This window comes from Monodon monoceros, unplaced genomic scaffold (assembly GCF_005190385.1).
Source record: "Monodon monoceros isolate NGI ecotype Baffin Bay Population unplaced genomic scaffold, NGI_Narwhal_1 Super_Scaffold_8, whole genome shotgun sequence".
Classification (NCBI taxonomy): Eukaryota; Metazoa; Chordata; class Mammalia; order Artiodactyla; family Monodontidae; genus Monodon; species Monodon monoceros.
Window position 1 is genome coordinate 11512309 of NW_021703785.1, and position 20504 is coordinate 11532812.

The 20504-nt window shown below is 44.3% G+C and overlaps 1 protein-coding gene across 19 annotated transcripts in view; it reads left to right on the forward strand.

The window, feature by feature from the left end:
- DOCK9 (dedicator of cytokinesis 9) overlaps nt 1-20504 on the forward strand; it is a 351807-nt gene that overhangs the window by 192176 nt on the left and 139127 nt on the right. For all 19 annotated transcript variants that reach the window (XR_003791732.1, XR_003791733.1, XR_003791734.1 and 16 more), the window contains exon 2: nt 7179-7295. Coding sequence is in view for 15 of the 19 variants with exons in the window: in XM_029210197.1 (XP_029066030.1) it covers nt 7179-7295 (117 nt within the window). In the remaining 4 variants the exon portion in view is untranslated. The remainder of the gene's footprint in view (nt 1-7178; nt 7296-20504) is intronic.

Below are 20504 nucleotides of genomic sequence, written 5' to 3' on the forward strand. Positions count from 1 at the left end.
GCTGCCTTTTAATGGGTTGAGGTGGTGCTCTAGTTATATGGCCATGCCCTGCATGCCCTGGGGCTAGAGCAACTACGCTTTAACTTTTTCGGCATCTCTGCCTCTGTCAGATTTGTTTTTTTAGAGGAAGGATTCTGCTGCTAAAATAAAACATCTTTGGACCTCTGCCTGAAGGGCTGTAGGACTCTGACAGGTGTATAGGCGTGGGGGATCACAGGAGCAGGCTTGTCAGAGACAGTGAACCACATTGCTTGTGTCATGGGCGCGCGGGGCTGGAGATGTGACTGGAACCTGTGCACCTGCTTGCCCAAGGAGGGCTGCGCCATCACGTTAAGGAGTTCAAAACCTTGCCCACCTGAGGAATTCTCATTCTTCCTTCAGCGCTCATGAAGCAGCACTTACTTGGTGAAGTGAGGAAACTTTGCAGCCCGTGGACAGTAATTGACACCACCTCCCGCCCTAGCTCTGCATTAACGTATGCCCGCACCTCTCACTATACTGAATTAGGTGTTTACGAGCCTGCTTGTCCCACTAGTCCAGGGTTTCTGTGACTCGGTTCCATGGCTATTCTCCAGGGAGGGCAACCCTCCCCCCAAAGCTGGGTATAAAATGTAGAAAGTAATGTGTATATACATTTCTGGGGGGAGGGGGCCCATGGTCTCAAAGGGGTCTGTAACCCAAGGAGGTTAGGGAGCTCAACACTGGGCTTGTTCCTTGTTCATCCCTAAATTTACAAATTCCAGCACAGTTCCTGGGTCATCATGATAGACCATGGGTTCTTCAGAATCCCTTGGAGAGCTTGTTCAAGCATGGTCCCCATTCCTGGAGTTTCTGATTCAGGCTTGGGATGGGGCCTCAGAATGTACATCTGTGTGAGCTTCCCAAGTGATGCTGGAGGTGCTGTTCCCGGGCCCCCACTTTGAGAACCGCTGTTGTAGACTGTTGTGGACTGAAAGTACCACATTCCTCGCCCTGTCTGACTTCACAGTAACCGAGAACTGAATGTTCATAGATAAGGACTTTTAACCTCCAAACGGGGGAGAAAGCTGAAGGACTCGTGTATAGATTGAGTTACATTTTTTACACACTATAAATGCACAGTACATGCACTGTACATGTTCTCAATGTCCTAGACTCGGGAGCTGGCCGAGCCCCATCATGCCTAGGGAGACACAGTGTCCTGGAATATTGAAAATTCAAACTGGTAAATGTGCAGGGTTCCGAAATCTGGTAGATCTGATGGCCTAGGAGCAGTTCTAGGAGTATTGACCATTCATCAATTTGGGTAATTCTGGACTCAGATTTTTTTTCGTTTGAAGATAAAAAATCAAGAACTTGTATGTAAATTATCTCAATAGAAAAAAAAAAAGTAGCTCTTTGTATAATCAGGACTCATAAGATGGCTGCTCTCTTGCTGTCTTGTACATCCCCTGCCTGACCCTGCCCTGCGTCACCCTTACTTTATGCACATGATTGCCTCCCTCTCCTAAGCTGACGGTTTAGTCAGTAACTACCTATGTGATTGGTCCGAGAGTGACTGTTCTAGACCTGGGACTAGACCAGCTCCAGTATGTTTGGTCATCAACAGGAAACCGCGGCGCTCACTACGGTTGTTAGCCCAAAGAGCTGCAGGGGGATGTGTTCCAGCAGTCCCCCTGGCAACCGAGGAGCCTTCTGATGTCATGTCCCCATAGCTGATAGCATCCTCCTCCTCTGTGTAGCAAAGATTGCTGTCGTGTCCTACCTGCCGTGATGGTCAGCTGTTGCTCTGGGACTTCGGCCTCTGGCTTGTAGGATTCCCTGTTCAGTAAATCGTTGATGTCTATGTCACCGACTCCAGGTTCTTCCTTTGGCCTCATGGCCGGGCAGTTGCAAGGATTGCAGGACTCTGGGGTGCAGCCCAACACTCTTGGAGTTATGTCACCAGGAGAAGCATTGAACTTAGGTGTGTTGAGATGGCTTTAAAGCCAAGGCCATGTGCCAGCTCTGTGCTAATAAAGCCTCTTTCTTCTGAACCAGGACTAGGGGACTGGCAGTCTGATAATTAACCTAATTTCACTTTGCTGTTAGTGGACATTCCTGTTAGCAGTGATGCTGCAGGCCAGTTTCCTACACTAGTGGGCTGTCCCCCACACTTGTGACCAGCTGGAAAAGCTTAGTGGAGCTGCAGAACACTGAACAGCTGTAACCAGTGAATCATCAGTTTAAAGAAAGAGTGAAAAATAGGCGATTGTGCTCTTGACCCACAGTTTGGTAGATAGGTCCGCCTCAAGCCTCCCAAGCCCCTCTCTTCTGTCATTTCTTTCTGTCTTCTTTATCTTGCCCTTATGTTTTCTCCATCCCTGCATCTTCTACCTCCGCCACGCCTAGGTGTCGGTCACTTTTGTCTCTTTCTCTCCCCCATCTCCTTCTTGTCTCTTTTCTTTTCTTTCTTCACCAGTCAGTCTCCCTTCTCAGCCTTTCTCCTCGGATAGTTTCTTTCTTTCTTCCTCTTAAAATCCACATGTAGAATCCACATTGTGCCAGTTATTCGTGTTTAAAGCAAGAGCTTTTTGCCTTGTTCTTAACTTAGGTAGCAGGTGAGTTGCTCTCCGTTGGCCCCTTTTCCTTGGAGTCAGAGGTCCTGTCGGGGACCGTGCTCCCTGCAGCTGCCGAAGACCTCTGCCCAGTCAGGTCTCCAGGAGTCACTTCGTTGAGCAACTTAAGGATTTGCACAAGTTTCAAATCTTCCCAGTCCTGGAGTCCCGAAGACCAGAGAAGACGTGTTATTCTTCTCTGAGATTTCCTGTATTTCTCATTCTTCCCTGAGATTTCCCTTATGCCATTCTTCTGTGGGCTTTCCTGGTTAACATGCGTCATCAGTCTTTAACAGAAACGCTGGCTTATAAACTCTCCACAGATGTGCCATAGTTGAGCATTGGTGAGCACAGACCCTTAACAAGGAAGCCTGGAGAAGGAAGGGTTCTGACTGATAGAAGACTGGGTTCTAGTCCCGTCTGCTGGCTACTTGGGACGCTCAGGCAATCAGCTCAATTTGTGATCCTCAGTTTCCAGCCTCAGTCAAATGGAGTGATGTTTCCATGCCTACCTTTTAGTGGCATTAAAAGATAAACTGAGGCATATTAAACATTTCAAGAGTTTATTTGAGCAAAAATCGATGCAAATTGGGCAACACCCAATTCCCAGTGGTTGGGAACACTGATGATAGGAGCTGGCGAGAGATTTACATAAAGAAAAGTGCAGAAGCAAAGAAAGGAATAATTGATTGGCACTAGCGTGAAGCCTAGTTGGCTGTGCTGGGTTGTCCTTAGTGTTTTGATTTCATTAACCTTGAGGCATTTACAGGCTTACATTTCAGTTTGCTTACGTAGACTGCCACCTCAGACTGATGGCCTCCTTGTCTAGTTAATTTAACAGTGGATTAAGTGTGATCATCTGTGTGAAAACACCTCAAAAATTAACAGTGGCCCACAAAAGCAAGGTAATCCTAATACCTACAGTGTTACATAAAATACTGCCAAGATACCTTCAGGGGAAAACAGTAATTCATCTAATTAACAAAAGCGTTATTTGGTATGCTAAATAGCAAAACTGATTTATGATGTTAGTTGTTTTCATTTACTAAACATTTGAGAAATCCAAGTTCAATCAAATGGTGAGAAGTGTCATTAAATGCACTTAAGAAGCTGTAAACATTGTCTGTATCAGTCCAGACGCAGAAAACACATCAGTTGATTGAACATGGAAAATTAACGTAGAGAATTATTAAATTGGTAAAAGGGGATCAACTACTAGGGAGTAAGGGTAACTCTAAAGCATGGATCAGCAAACTGTGGCCCGTGGGCCAAATCTGGCTGTTGTACTGCCCCTCCCCCTGCTGTGCCAGTTTTATTGAGATGTTGACGTACACCACTGGGTTGCCTGTTTTTGTAAATAGAGTTTGATTGTAACACTGCTGTGCCCCTTTGTTGACTGTGGCTCCTTTTGCTCTGCAACAGCAGAGTTTACTAGTTATGACAGAAACTGTAAGTCAGCCAAAATATTTGCTCTCTGGCTCTTCACAGAAAACATTTGCCAACCCCTGCTCTAAGAATACAAGCCTAGTCTATCCAGGGAGCAGAGACCCAAGGAAAGCACAAACTGGGAAGAGCCCCCCAACCCCCGCCTGCCCCACCGCACCCCCCAAACCTGCACCCAACGCTAAGATTCAGGCCTAGGTGGAGGGAGTGTGGCCCTGGTCTCTGGACAGTGGAGAAGTCAGTCTGCTGAGGATCTGTGGGCTAGAGGCTGGGAACCACCTGCTGGGGTGCCCGTGCAACTTCTGGAGAGTGTGCGCCACTGGGTCTCTCCCAGAAAGCCCCCAGTGGCTGCTGGGCTATAGGAACAAAGCAGAAAACCCAAAAACCAAGGAACAATTCCAGAACACTGGAGCCTGAGAAAAGCCCCTTTCTAAGCAGTGTCCCCGCAGCACCCTCTGCTAACCAGGGCTAACACTGCGGCAGTTTTCTGAGAAAGCAGTCTGACCTTACCCTGTAGTCTGGAGGGGGTGGAGCTGATGATCTGTGCTGAGGGGCTGGAAGGGGAGGTACCCAGCTGAGGATTCCCCTGGGCCAGCTAGTGCCTGTGGAGGTGCCCAGGGCTGCAAAACTAGGTCACCCGCTCTGGGCTTCGCTGGCTGCAGTCATGTGCTGGACACGATACAGGGCAGGTGGGGAGCACAGTGTCTGTTCCATCCTGCAGTCTTTCTTCTTCTGACCTCCTTGTAATGGAAGTTTAGCTGTCAGAATCCTGAGCTCTGTCACTGTAGAAAGCTCTGTGCCTTTTTGGATTTTTTTAGGAATATAGTCATGGTTCTTAAAGAAAATGTTACTGATTGTGACATTGATCCATTTTGCCAACAAGCACCTGTAGATTGATTACTATATACAACATAACAAACTAAAATAAAGGAAGAAATGATTTAAGTTGAATTAAAATATTTTGGAGAATACTTTTATTTTCTGTGTCAGTTCTTACTTAAAAATAATTACTTGTGTAAATCTTTTATTTGGCCTCTTTTGAATGTAAAAACATTTTAACATTACAAATATTTTAGAGGAAGAAATTACACTTTCACAAGATAGCTTTAATTTTTTTGATTGTGTATATATATTTTCAATCTCCGTCCATAAACATGTACTATTACCCAATTATAATAATTGTGCACTTGTTTGAGCACTGTGTTTTTTCCTCAGCATATCATGACGTCATGTAGAGTCTACTTAAATCAAGTAATTGAAGTTAAATATGAACATTTTATTCTTATATTAGGCAGAGCAAGCTGACTGCTTCATTAAGAAACTTGAGAACCTCATTGGCATAACACAGTAGATGCTTTAGTTCTTGTTCTCAGGCTATCTCAGTGCCTGTTTCAAGCAGACGGCCTTCAGCAAGGTGATTCAGGATCCAAACTCCTTTCGTCTTGGGGCTTCACCCTTTCCTCAGGCCTCCTGAGTCCACTGCTGGATCCTGTGCATGCTGCTGGCAAAGGGGAATAGGGAGAGAACAGGGGAGAGAGGCCATCTCAGCTAGCTTGGGCAGCTGTAATATCAATAGAGTGGGGCTTAAACAACAGATATTTATTTCTCATAGTTCTGGAGACTGAAAAGTCTAAGATCAAGGCACTGGCAGATTCAGTGTTTGGTGAGGGTCCACTTCCTTGTTCATGGATGCTGTCTTCTTGCTGTGCGCTTGCATGGTGGAAGGGACGAGAGAGCTCTTGGAGGTCTCTCTTATAAGGACACTAATCCCATTCATGAGGGTTTCACCCTCATTACCTGATCACCTCCCCAAAGCCTCATTTCCTAATCCCATTATTTTTCAGGATTGGGTTTCAACATATGAGTTTTCAGGGCACAAGCATTCAGTCTATAGCAGAGGCTTTTATGAGCCAGGCTTGGCAGCGACCACATCCCTTCCACTGACATGCTGTTAGCCAGAAGACAGTCACATGACCACACTAACCATGGGGAGGCTGGGAAATGTAGTCCAGTTCTATTTGGAAGGAAAAGAGACAGATTTGGGGAACACAAAGAAGTCTCAGTTACAATTCCTAATTTAGATGGCACATACCCGATGTCTTTAATATATTTATTATCTGTATATGAATTGTCATTTTAATATATAGAGCATTTGTTGAAATTGCGTTATCAGATGTTTTTTATTAATAGTTTCAAAAATAATCTTGCAGTAATGAATTTATTGATATAATGAATTTACTTCTGATAAGTGTGTGTGTGTGTGTGTGTGTGTGTGTGTGTGTGCGCACATGCGCACGTGTGCCTTTTTAAGCACTTGGCATACTGTGCTATAGTTAGTTGAATATATATCTTTATCCTTGACTTAGCCCAGTTAGTGCCTTGCATGTGGGAAGTGATCACTGAACACTGTGGCAATGACTAAAACTAGCTGAGATTTTTGCTGAGAATAAGTTTGGAAATAGCTAGAAAAGGCATATTCTCTCTTTTCTTTCCCAGTTGCTCGTTGCCTCTTTCTTTGGATTAGTGCATTCCAGGGATGATCATCCCTACCCCCTGGGGGTCACCCACAAGCCCTGATTTAAGTACTTTTTTCCCTTGCTTGCCCGATTTTGGTCCAGCTCACATTTCTCTGTGTTTATGTGTTGTATATGTAAGTGTATAGATAGTTCAGGTTAGACAGGGGTATTTTGAGACTCAGAGATGAGTTCCATAGAGTTTTATATAAAATAGTGAGCTCTGGGGATTGCTTTAAGCCTAGGGCCAAGAAGAGATGGTCACGGCTGGAGCTGGTGGCCTTCATTGCCAGACCATGGCTGGACCTCCACGCAGGGCAGTTCTGGCAAAGCTTAAGGCTTAGAAGGGGACTGACCTAGCCAGGGGTGACCCAAGACGTGACTGGAAGTTCCACCAGACTCCATAGCCTCCTTTGTGTTTAAATAACCAAACAAGCATGAGGACCATGAAGTGTTTTCTTTCCTTTGAAGACAACTTGTTTCTCTTGTTTCGGATTCTTCCTGATAGCAAAACTGATACACTCTCATTGTAGAAAAGTTGGAAATTACAAAAACATGTAGAGTAGGATGTATGAAGTTCTTTAGTCTTAAGAAGTTACTTTTATCTTATAAGAGTGTTCCAATTGCTTATCTTTTCACCTTCTAGGCCAAACCAAAGCTGATTGAGCCACTCGACTATGAAAATGTCATCGTCCAGAAGAAGACACAGATCCTGAACGACTGTTTAAGGGAGATGCTGCTCTTCCCTTATGATGACTTTCAGGTAGGTAACTTCTAAGTGTGTGTAAATAGAGCCGTGTGGAATTATTTTTGCATATATATGTGTATATATGTGTGTACACACGCATATCTGAATATATGTTACATATGTATGTATATGCATATATGCAAACACATGCGTACACATATGCATAAACGCATACGTATGTGACACAAATATTTTTTCAAGTGTGTATCTTTTATCTTGAATAGAAGTGCTATACTCTGGGCTAATTCTATAGACACAAGTGTCTCCTATGTCTTAGGAAATTTGCTTGAAGAGGTGTTTAGGGGTTTTGCCAAGTGCCTTAGAGTCTTAAGGATGGGATTTGCTCGGAAGCAGTGGAGGATTTTGCCATGCATCCTTTTAGAATGTCACTTTGGGAGACTGCCTTGAGAGAGGCCCTGAACTGTGTGTGGGCTCATAGAGAAGAGTTTGGGGGTTCTGACATCGAGGAATGTCCTAACATTTACCTCACTGATGCAGTGACAGGTGCTGTTTCTGGGAGCTCAGTAGCTGCCAGCAGGGGACTCAGCACAGCTTCTGCTGTGAGCTGCTCTAGATTGTTGCTTGAAGCCTTTCAGACTATGGCCTGTGGCTGAGTGACCCACAAGAGCTTTGAGCCACTGAGGAGTGATAGAACCCCAGTACCGTTAGATGCCTGGCAACCTGGAGTCATCTTTGTCTACTGGAGATTCCAGTTATTGCCCTTGATCTCCTGGGACTTAATCTTGGCACTTCCTTCTTCTCTACCTGATGCTGTTACCATCCAAGACCTGTCTTTTGTGAATTAAACTGCCTTATTATTTTTTTTAAAAGCTTCCTTGATTCTTTGTTGTTTAATTTTAAAAACTAGTACATACGTGTAACAAACAAACAGGCACTATTGAAACACTTGACATTAAAAGCCTCCCCTACCACCTTCTTTTTAATCCCACTCCCCAGAACATAACCTGTTATATATACAGTTCTTTATGTACCGAATTGTCTTTAGAAATTTCCATGTTAATAACAATTGTTAAATTATATTCCTTGAAGTTTTTTTTTTCCCACCAAATTTAAAAGCTTCCAGTTTACAACAAAGGTGAGAATTTTCACAAATGTTCACTTTTTCTAACTGTGGGTAAAATGATTATTCTTTAGTTCTTTCCTGAAAAATAAGGAATGCCACGGAAATGAAATTGACTATTAGTGGGATGCTGCTGCCAAAGTACGTTCTGCTCATAAATGGTTTCAGATCACGCCCCCAAATATGATGCCTTGAAAACTTCATTACAAGAGTAGATTACCTAGCTAGGGGATGAATAAATGGAAACCTCAGAATGATGCCTTTTGTTAGCGTCATTTGTTAGCATGAGAAGTTAAATCAAATGATTACAAATTATACTCTGTGCTGACGTATTTTTCCTGTAGTGTGCTCTGAGGAAGCTAAAGGTTGAACCTCAAGTTTCTCTGAGCGTGAAGTATGTATTCTTCTTGGTATCAGTTAGAGTAACAAAGTTATTTGGAGTTTTGCAGCCTGGAATGCAAAATTGTATTTGCAAACCTGAGATAAAACTGCTTAAGAAGCAAACAAACCACATAAATTATATACACTTAATTTAATTTCATCTTTTATCTCACAGACAAGGAACCTGGATGTTTAAGCATTTGTAGAAACAGATGATTGAAACTTTGAGAAAAACTCCTTTGTCCCTTTTGCCTATAACAACTTCTCTGGGGATACCAGACACAAATATTCTAGGAACGGCAGAGAACTCACTGACATTCTGCCGGCCAAGATTGAATGAACAGTGTTAAGTTCTGCTTGGGGGAAGTTTTTTCAAAGATTAAGGAGCTTGAATTTCAGCTTTCATCCCCATCACAGTAACTGTGATGGGGCACAGTGAAGTTTGGATAGTTATTTTTTTCTAGGAGACTCCTGTATTCTAATCCAATAAGGTTATATGCTTTCTTGCTAAATTGTCTTGATGATTTTAATAACTGTCTAGTTAGTGGAATGAGCCAAATGTCTTAGTGATGTCACAGATTCCTTCTGTCTGTCCCTGCATGTTTAGGCAGAATGGGAGCAGAATTATTATTGTATTATTAGAGGCAGAGGGAACAGATTAGATCAGGGGAAAGTATTTTACTTCGTATGGAAAAATGGTAGCAAGTTGGTTAGGAAATGGGTCAGATAGTGAGCAAAATGCATAGTGGGGTTGATTTGCAATCCTATACTTACTAGTTAAACAATATTAGTTACCTGTTAGGAGAATAGAATTTGGTGTGAAGTCCTGTCAACTATATTCAAAATGACAATTTACTAAACTATAGGTGTGCATAGTGATGATACATTTGTACAGGTCACAAGTAGACCTGTGTTGGTATTGGTCAGCCCCTAAGAACGTCTGAGTCCTCTGAAAATGAGCCTTACGGAGATAAGGTTTGTCGTTGGGTGTACTTGTCTAAGGTGGGAGAAGAGTGTTTAAAACAAAAAAACCCGAGAGACAGAGTCAATGTGAATTTTAAAAAGGCAAAAGGACAGTTCTCAGCTGTCAGAATATTTATGGAGTGAAGTTTTATCTGCCAAGATTGGGGTAGAAATACCGTGGCTCACATAGACTACGCTTGCTTTTTTTTTCAGAATCAGACCCTGGCGCTTTGGGGTCGTTCTGTTCTGTCTCTGCCCTGGCTTTATGGTTCTCCTTCCCGGCAATATCATCTCTTCTTTCCCATCCTTCTAGAACCTTCTCACCCTTTGAGGCCACTTCAAATCCCGTCTTCTGAAGTTGTTCAAATCCACAGTAATTTTTTCCCCATTCTCTTAGTTCCTCTAATACTTACGGTCTACATTGTTAAATAAATACCTCAGTGCGTTGTCTAGAGCTTTTCAGTAATGGCTTCTCACGCTTTTTGTGTTCAAGTGTCCCCACCCGTGCTGTGGCCCTGAGGACGGGGCTGTGCTGGTGCCTCTGTCACCTCCCTCCCCACCCATCCACCTCCACATCCACATGACCTCTGTACACTGGATGCCAGGCTTGGGTGCTTCTGGCTTCATGTAAAATCTGTAAAGTTATTATGAACATTAATTAGTTTTCTTTGATTCATGAAGTGACTATGAATACCAGTGAGCACATGTGGAAATGCCAGTGACTAGAATTGTAAAACTTTTTGCTGCGCCAATGATTTGGTTTGGTGGAAAATTAGGTAATTTTTGAAATAAAAATAAAATGGGGGCTTCCCTGATGGCGCAGTGGTTGAGAGTCCGCCTGCCGATGCAGGGGACACAGGTTCATGCCCCAGTCCGGGAAGATCCCACATGCCGCGGAGCGGCTGGGCCCGTGAGCCATGGCCGCTGAGCCTGCGCGTCCGGAGCCTGTGCTCCGCAGCGGGAGAGGCCACAACAGTGAGAGGCCCGCGTACTGCAAAAAAATAAAAGTAAAAAAATAAAATGGAAGCGAAACAGAGTCATAAAAGAAGCACACTTTCTGGTGACTAATGGACCTTTATTGTTCTTAAAGTTTTGTGGCCTCTTCAAGTTTACTTGGCAAAACTCTGAGAACTTACTTTTCCGTGTGTAAATAATAGGTAAACTTTAACAGGCAATTAGACAGAGATGATAACCTTTAAGATTAAAATGTTTTAGATCAAGAAAGGTAAGTTGAGGGACTTCCCTGGTGGTCCAGTGGTTAAGACTCTGCACTTCCAGTGCAGGGGGCATGGGTTCGATCCCTGGTTGGGGAACTGAGATCCCACATGCTGTGTGGTGAGGCCAAAAAAAAGAAAAAAGAATGGTAAGTTGACTTATTGCTTAAGAAATGACAGCTCTAAACATAACTGTAAATAATGCCCAGGGCTCCTCCCTTTCCTGTCAGAGACACAGAATTCGATGTGAGTCTGGCCGTTGATTTCCAATCAAGGTTCTCCTCCTTCATGTGGAAGCCTTTTACTGGATGATACTGTTGGTGGTGACATTCTTAACTGCTGGCATCAATCCACTGCATCTGTAGCTGGCTTTTGAGCTCCTTGTATCCTGGCTTGTTACACAGCTTACTAATGTTTGTGCAATTTTATAAAGTGATAGAATATGGAAAAGGTAGTAAACAGTAAAAAAGGATGTTGGGAGGCAATTTATGGATACCATTTATATTTTACAAACAGTAGACTTTGGTGTCTGATATAAACTAACAAGGCATAGAGTTTGTATGTAAGAAATAAAGAGAGAATGTCATATTCCACTTCTGGGGATATACCCAAAAGAATTGAAAGCAGAGACTCAAAGAGATACTTGTACATCCATGTTCCTAATGGGATTATTCACAATAGCCCAAAGGAAGAAAAAACTCAAGTGTCCATCAATGGGCAAATGGATAAACAAATTGTGTATATGCACAATGGAATATTATTCAGCCTTAAAAAAGGCTGATACATGCTGCAACATGGATGAACTTGGAGGACATTACGCTAATTGAAATGAGTCAAAAAAGGACAAATATTGTACATGGATGAACTTGGAGGATATTACGCTAATTGAAATGAGTCAAAAAAGGGCAAATATTGTACATGGATGAACTTGGAGGACATTACGCTAATTGAAATGAGTCAAAAAAGGACATTACGCTAATTGAAATGAGTCAAAAAAGGACAAATATTGTATCCCACTTGCATGAGATACCTAGAATAGTCAAATTTATCCAGACAGAAAGAGGAATGGTGGTTGCCAGGAGATGGAGGAGGGGGGAGAGAGAGTTAATTATTTAATGGCTACAGATTTCAGTTTTGCAAGATGAAAAGAGTTCTATGCATGGATGGTGGTGACAGCTGTACAGTAAGGAGGATATTCTTAATGCCACTGAATTGTACTCTTAACAATGGTTGACATGTACATTTTATGTTATGGACATTATACCACAATGAAGAAAAAGAGCAGGATGTTACGGGTTTTCTGTGCTGTACAGACGTGAAATTGTTGTCTTCCTGGAAGTTGTATGAGAAGTCAGGGCAAGGAGTGTCTCTCAGGTGTTCTTCCTGTTGACATTTCATGGTGTATCATCAATGTCAAATCTCTTTAGCAAGAGAATTTAAAAGATGGGAAAATTATTAATAATTGGCAACTCTAGAAATTTTCACTTTTGGAAAAGTTTAGATACAAGAGAATCCTAGAGTGTTCTCAGCATTGTATCGAAAAATGTGGTCAATCCATTTCCCTTTAAATAACATCCTGATTTTTATTTTTCTTCTGTTTCTTTTCCTCTTCTGCTTACATGAGACTGATAATGATCTACAAACCACTGACCTGAAAAGGAAACCAGGCCCCGCTACTTACAAAGGGGCTGGAAGTCCCTCATCTCATTTCCCATCTGTCCTTTTGAAAAGAAAGAATTTTTTTTTTCACAGTGTTTTGTCCTTGCTTTTTATTATATGCTGCCAAAAAATAATCTCAGTACTTTTTGGGCTTTTTATTGGAAAGTGTTCTTTTGGTAAAGTTCCTCAAAATTTTTATCGGTCTGCATTCAGTGGCCAACAATGTCAGTTTCTGTGAACATTGTGGGTTTGGGGTTATTAGTTCATGTCTAGGATTGAACCTACCTGAAAAATCTGGATAAATAATGTTTCCAAATTGACGTTGTCCAGACCTTCAGGAGATGAGGATTTTAATTCCAGGTCAAGAATTCTGCCTTTTGCAGAAAAGAGTGACAGGTCATTTTTTTTTTTTTTATCATCAAGTATGTCTTAAAAAGAAAAGCTTATTTTTTGGATAGCGCTGATCAGCTGAGTTGAAGAGTGTATTTATTTAGCATATAGTTTAGAGTTATACTGTTTGTGCAGACAGCTCAGACAGGGTTCCTGTTTTCAAATTGCTCAAAACTTAGGAGAGGAGATATTGAATTAATATTAATAATAAGAAGGAGAATGTGACCACTGTCATGACAAATTGAATCCTATGGGAATTTATTCTTGGAACATTGAGATAGTGGGACGTCCAGGTGCTGAGCCCTTAAAGTGGTTGGAAATGCAGAAGTCCAGCCTAAGAGAGAAGCCAGGATTATCAGTCTGGGCTCACCCGTAGAAATGTGAGACAGCGGCCACAGGGACCGAGAGCATGAGAGTGCCCTCCAGGGGACTGCATCTTGGGGAACACCTTCACCTAGGAGGAAGCAGGGGTGAGAATCAGATACAGAAAGTGGGAAAAGGACCAGGAAACTGTGGGGCCCTGGAAGGGAGTGAGAGGCGTTTTGAAGAAGGCAGGCAAACAGAGCAGACCGTCATGCGCTCCTGCCACTGGCGTGGGAGAATGGTCCTCGGAGTTGATAGCTAGGGCATCATTGCCTGTGATGGTCATTTCTTGCCAGGGCTGAAGAAGTGAGTGCGTGGGGCACAGAGGTTAGCGTTAAATGGTAGCAGAGAGAAGGGATCATCGTAAGTCAGAGCAATAACAGGAGGTTTTATAATGAGCTAGGAAGGGAAGTCCAGGAATGAGGAAGAGATTGAAGATGCAAGCTGTGGGGGTGCGTTTTCAAGCAAGGCTCTTTAGGGGGCCCTGGGGGGATGGAATGAAGGGTCTCCGCAGGAAGAGTTCAGGAAGGAGAGGAGTTCTGTCTCTGAATGGGAGGGAGAGGATTGGGTATTTGAGAAATTTAGAGGCGGATTGGGCTGAGGGAGCTAATGTCAGGTTGGCCCAGGTGAAGAGCAGCCTGGGGGCGAGTCAGGAGGGTTTGGAAAGCAGGCTACGGGGCTTGGGATGGGGAGGGCGTAACAGTAAGAGTCATCAGTCAGTACCCCTACTGCTGTAACCGTGGCCACTGCCCTCATCCCTTCTTACCTTGGTTAATCCTATCAGGTCTTCCAGATCCTATCCTTGCCCTTCTTCCTGTCTATGCTAACAGAGTAGCCAGGGTGATCTTTTAAAAGCTAAGTTTCAAGGTAGGCCCGATGACCTCACTCAGGGAAGTCTTACTGTGGCCGTGCTCTTGTCCACCGCACCTCTCTGACCAGTCGCCTCCGCGCTCTCTGCTGCGGCCAGACCGGCCTCCGTGGGGCTCCTCTGTCACTCCAGGCAGCCTCCTGCCCCAGGCCCTCTTCTCAGGCTGTTCCTCTTCCCGGAGAGTTCTTTACCTAGCTCTCACTCACCCACTGCAGGCCTTTCTCCAGTTCTTACTTCTCCGTGAGGCCCTTGCCTGCTGCCATGCCCTTCACCCTCTTGGCGTTCCAGGTCCTCTTTACTTTGCTCTGTTTTCTTTCTTCCTCAGCATATCACTTACCTGCTTCTAAGATACTCACATGTTTATTGTTTATTCTTGTGAACCCTGTGAGGGTGGGGATCTCAGTCGTATTCACTGATGTTTCCTGAGCACACAGGACACATGGCACAGAGTAGGAATTCAAGAAATACTCATTGAATGGAAGGAGTGAGTGAGAGAGAGAGAGAATGAGAATGTATGAATCAACCAAGAGCGGGGTCCTTCCACCTAAGATTTTGATGAAATCAGCCTTGTTGGGAATGTTAACAGCTTAAGAACAGAGAAGAGAAAACAAAGGATGGGGGTTAAGATGGCAAAGGGGTGGGCGTGTAGCTGCCGGACCCAAGAACGCGGAAGCTGAGTCCTCAGGACTCTCGGCTGCTGGGGAGTGTTCAGAGGTGGATGTTGGATGGGGAGGAGAAGACACGGGAGGACCCTGAAGATGAACAAGCAGAAGTGCCTGGTGTGGGGGAGCTGGAGGGATGGAAGGTGGCGCTGGGAGAAGGGGCGTTGCCGTGTTTGTGATCCCACAGGTGGAGTGCTGGGTAGGCAGCGTGGAGTGTGGGTGACTTTGGAGGGCCCACAGGAAAGATGAACTGACGTGTGTGAGCACTGAATAATAGTTGGATAGAAATTCAGAAGATTAATAGATGTGAAAATGTTCAGCCCAACTACGAGGTCTAATGAATTTAAATGATATATAAAATCAAACTGAAATAAGAAGTAAGTTATGGGTATAGCTCCTCAAATGACTATTTTGAACATTTAATGTAAGCTTGACATGGATCCTTAGGCCCTTGGAAGGTATATATTGTAACCTTTCTTGTTAGAAATGCAGCAGGAAAAGAAGTGATTTAGGAACCTTGGTCATTTTTATTACCTTGACTGTTACATTTGTTCCTTAATTTGTTAAAACCTTTGTGTTCAGCTCACCCACTTTAAAGGAGTATCAGCCTTGGAAGTATGCCAATTCAGTGTTCCTTTGGTGAAGGGAAAAATTGCTTTTGAAAAACAGCTTCTATATCAGATTCTCAATCAGAAAATACAGAAATATATTGAAGAACCATAATTAACTTTGATTTGTGCCATCCTTTCTAAGTGAAGGTAGCAGCCTTGTAGGGTAGGAGGACAATCTGGCCGTAACCAGCGAGGTTCAGCTGATGTGGCACCCAGGTGGGTACTCTGGTCTTCCTTACTGCCCACGGGTGTACCTCTGGGTCCCTGTGCTCTGTGCAAGCAGAGGAGGCCCGTTCTTCAGTGGAGGGTGGCCCACGCCATGCTCCATGGGATGCAACTCTAGGGGACGTGATTGATGCACGTTCTTTGTTCTCCTAGGGAGCTGGGGCGTTCATACAGAATGCGGTGTGATGGTGCCCCAGCAGCTGGGCACCTCAGGGAGCTGCAGTGCCTTTTGTGAACACCATTAGAGGAAAAACTTGTCAGGTTGATTTCTATGTTTACTAGCACTTTAGACATTTTCTTCATTTTTCCTCAAGACAGCCCGGTGAGGGAAGTAGCTCTTTCCCCCCCACACACCATACCGGCAATGTATGACATGATTTTTGTTAGAAACACCATGCAGTGCTTAGGAAAACTTATGATCGAGTGGGGAGTTGAGATTACCTACATAAATAACTAGATGAAATAAAACACACACACACAAAATATTACCTTCATAAGTGAATCTAAGATTTTATTCTCTTCTCAGATAGAATAAAAGATACTGGATGAGTCTAGTATAGTCCATTACTGTATGCATGTTTTCCCCATATCAGGTCACATTTTCTTTCCTTCCTCCCTCCCTCCCTTCTCTCTCACTCACTCTCTTTCTTTCTTTTTCATATCTTCTTTGCTTTTTAAAAATAACGTTTGCTCACATTTTAAATAGGTCCAAGAGACTGGTGAAGGTTCTACAGTGAGTGGAATTGGGTAAGCACAGACCTCATGTGTAACCAGGGAGGGGTAGAAGGACACTTTTATCTATGTGATTCATGTATATGTCTTAGGTTACTAAACACTACTCACAGGCATTGACAGAGGAAGATTTGAGCCAAGATGAAATCTTAAGACAGTGCAAGCAGTGGAGATTTATTTATACCATATCTCTAGCATTCACTGAAAATCATTCTTTATTATGGTTATTTGACTTTATTATTTTCTCTATAAGACTTTATTATAACTATAAGACTTGATTATTTTCTCCCCAAATAGAAAATAAAACCTCTGTGAGAGTGGCAAACCATAGTTGTTGTTTTTTTATTATAAACCATAGCTTTTTGAAAATTCACCTTTGCATTTGTGATGTTCCTACAACAGTGCTTAATTCGTGGTAAGCATTTAATATGTTTTGAGTAAATGGATGGATTTGAGATCTCGGCACCAGCTGCCTTTGTGGTCGTAAGGGCACAGCTCAAGGTGGTGGGTCAAGGGAGTAGAAGAGAGGCAGACATGTTTGCATGCAAAAACAAAACTCAGAAGTCCTTCAAATAAAAGAAAACCTGGGTTTTGGCCTCAGAATCATCAGATGCCATTTAACATATTACTAGGCACACACTCTGTGGTTCCTACAACCTGAATGGGTCCTGCTGTGTCCATACCTCTGCCTTTTCCTACCAGGGTTACCTGGCAGAACCTGGGCCCTGCTGAGTATCCTGTGTGGGTTTGATGGCCCTTGCATCAGCAGCACCCTTGAGTGTGTGCCTGAGATCCAGTGAGGACAAATTGAGGGAGTTCCGTGAAGTCCCCTGATGTCAGAAGTCCTCCAATCAGGACTTCCCCATCTGCTTAGTATTTTATCCGCAAAGCATAACCTCTGCTCCACTGTGTTTAAGATAGGACTTTGCCTGGCGTCCCAGGCTTTGAAGGGCTGCTCTGAGCAGACCGTCCTGGTGGTGCTGGTAAACGCGCAGAGGGGCTTGTGTGAAATTATCCTTGATGCACGAGTGAGGCCTTACGTGTGAATGAAGGCATGTGCCTCCCTAAGGCAAGTCCTGAAAGGAAACTTCATTGGGATATTGGAAGTATATAAATAATGGACATGTTTTAACGTGAAGCATATTCACTATTCACTACGCTAGGTATTCGCACAAAGGTATGGTGTTTTTAACAACTAAAATTGCATTCTAAAGAAGACACAGAGAACCATACACAGACAAGTAGAAAACGAAAGAAGCTACACTTGCCTACCCCTTTCTCAAGGCTCTGTTACCGAATAGAATGGTAGTTGTTCTAGACACTAGGGTAGTGGCAAGACCTGAGATGTAGTCATCTGGGTTTAGATTTTAGCCCCAGGTCTGTCTGTCACTAATCTGGGTATTTCAGTAAGCCATAAACCTCCCTAAAATTCACCTTTCCTTTTTTTTTTTTTCCCTTAAATGATGCTCCCATGTAAATTCACCTTTCTTAACCTGTAATTCAGGGATAACATTTGCCCTAAAATTGGGGTTCTCATTAGATGTGTGAGAATCCAAAGAGATACCACCATTCAAGGAAGCTCTTTGTACACACTGGCTGATGTCCGACAGGCAGCAGGGAGGGAGCTGAGTGCCCAGGATGCTTAGTGGAGTCTCCTTCCTCTCCTCTAGGTAACATCGTTTTATTTTTGAGGATGGCAGTTTTTAGTTGCAAAGTCATATGACGTGGAGCAGGCTGAGCCCCTTACTCATGGGGAAGCTGGACCTGCCACGTGTCCACCCAGGTGGCTGCAAGGCCTCTCCTGGTTTTCTGGCTAGCCAGCCCCGTCCTCACTTCTGCAGTGATACTTAAGTGATTAGAGGGACTTCCCTGCTGGCGCAGCGGTTAAGAATCCGCCTGCCAGTTCCGGGGACACGGGTTTGAGCCCTGGTCCGGGAAGATCCCACATGCCGCGGAGCAACGAAGCCCGTGCGCCACAACTACTGAGCCTGTGCTCTAGAGCCCACGAGCCACAACTACTGAGCCCATGTGCCACAACTACTGAAGGCTGTGTGCTAGAGCCCGTGCTCCACAACAAGAGAAGCCACCGCAACGAGAAGCCCGCGCACTGTGACGAAGAGTAGCCCCGGCTCGCTGCAACTAGAGAAAGCCCGCACGCAGCAACGAAGACCCAACGCAGCCAAAAATAGATAAATTTATTAAAAAAAATAAAAGAAACCAGCTTCTCTGTAATACCAAACACCCCCCGCCCCCCAGTTGATGAGTCTGGTCATTAAGGGTTTTGAACATTTAACTTATTTAGTTATAATTTACTGCATTTGACCAAGCTGTTATGTAATACATAATTTGGGGGGTTTTCAAGGTAGCAGAATGAAATTTTTATGACTATCAAAGGTCTACTGACATTTATAAATGTACATATATGACACTTTAGGAAACAGGACACTATGCAGTGACAGAGCTACCTGATGTCTCACCAGTTGCTAAGACACTGTCTCATTCGGAGCCCCAAGTGATTCCATTTAAAAGTCCCGACTGCCCATTCATTCAGACATTCAGGTTAGGCCAGACGTTATGTAAGGGTGTTGGAGAAGCAAAGATGACTAGCACAGTATGAGGTTCTTGAGTCTGGTGGGCGATGCGGCAAGGTTTCTGAGTAATTTCCGCAGAACTGCGTGTGTGCCGTGTGCTGCAGGAGGTGGGAGTGAGCAGCCCCGCAGCCAGGCGCAGGGGCTGCTACGTTAGGGAGTCAGAAGTAGCCCGCGTGCTGGAGGGTCAGAGACGGGCAGGAGAGGAGTCCAGAGAAGTCAGTACCGCGGGTCACCAAAGGTCAGGTCATGCTGAGGAGTCTGGACTTTATTCTCATGGCAGTGGTGGTGGGGGTCCTTGAAAGAATTCAAGCTGAGGCATGACGCTATTGATAAGAGTTTCAGAAAGATGACTGGCAGCTGTGCAGAGGGCTGGTTGAGGGAAGGCAGACATCCCCGTCAGGGAGGGTGCCACACTGAGGTTCACACAAGAGCCCCCTAAATCGGTGCGTTGTTATGGGGATGTACAGCAAGGAAAGTCCTTGACGGCACAGGGTGATGCTGTTGAGGGAAGAGAGAGAGACAGTTAAAGATGGAAACCTGGGCACCGGGCAGGGACTAGTGAAGAGGAGCTGTCAGAGAGAGGCAGAGAGATGTCTGTTTCTCTGCCCATATTAGGTTCCGTCCTTGTAATGTTTTAGTTTCTCGGGAGTTGTTTTTTATTAAGTCCCTCCAGAAACCTAAGTGGACATCTTTCTCTGGACCCTTGTCCCATGCCCTGTTTGTTTTCTTGATTATTAGTGCATTAAACGTTGAGAATCCTCAGGAAACCGCTTCCCTGGAAATGGACTTGTCTGACCTTCATGGAACACTGTGGGTCTGATCTCTGCAGTGAGATGCGGGGAACGCCCTGTGTGGATTTCAGTTTCCAGCCTAGCTTGGAACTGAATCCTCTCAAAAGCTAGTCATCTGCTCTGAAACAAATGCATCTGCCAGATATTTGGAAAGGTTCCATTACTGCTGTGCTCAGTAAGTTGCAGCTAAGTTCCCAGCCTTGTCTAAAGTGAGGTTTAATACTGCGCAGGATACAAAACATTTAATGTACGGACATGCATCCAAGGGGGTACCTCCAGCAGATTCAGAGGGACCTAGAGACAGAGGGAGGAGGTGTTGAGAGCCGTCTCTCTAGCAGGGAGCAGTTGAAAATCCACTTGGCGCAGTTGAGCACAATAAAAATTCAACCCAGGGCTTACTCTTTAGCTAGGGAGATGGGCCATGCCCGCCTGAGAGCTGAGTCTTACCCAGACCACCTGGGCTTTGATTTCTGCCACATCCACTTGCCTCCCTTCACTGCGCCTTGGCCCCTCCTACCCTCACTCCCCAGGCCTCAAGGCCCATCTTAGAGGTAAGATGGCAGGAGCATAGGAATCCCTTCTCTCTCTCTGTTCTGCAGCCATACCTACTGACCGATTACTGAGGAGAACCCTCTTCACCTCTTCTGTGTCTCAGGTGGTGCACTTTGGCCTCGCCTTCCTTCGGAGTTGTTC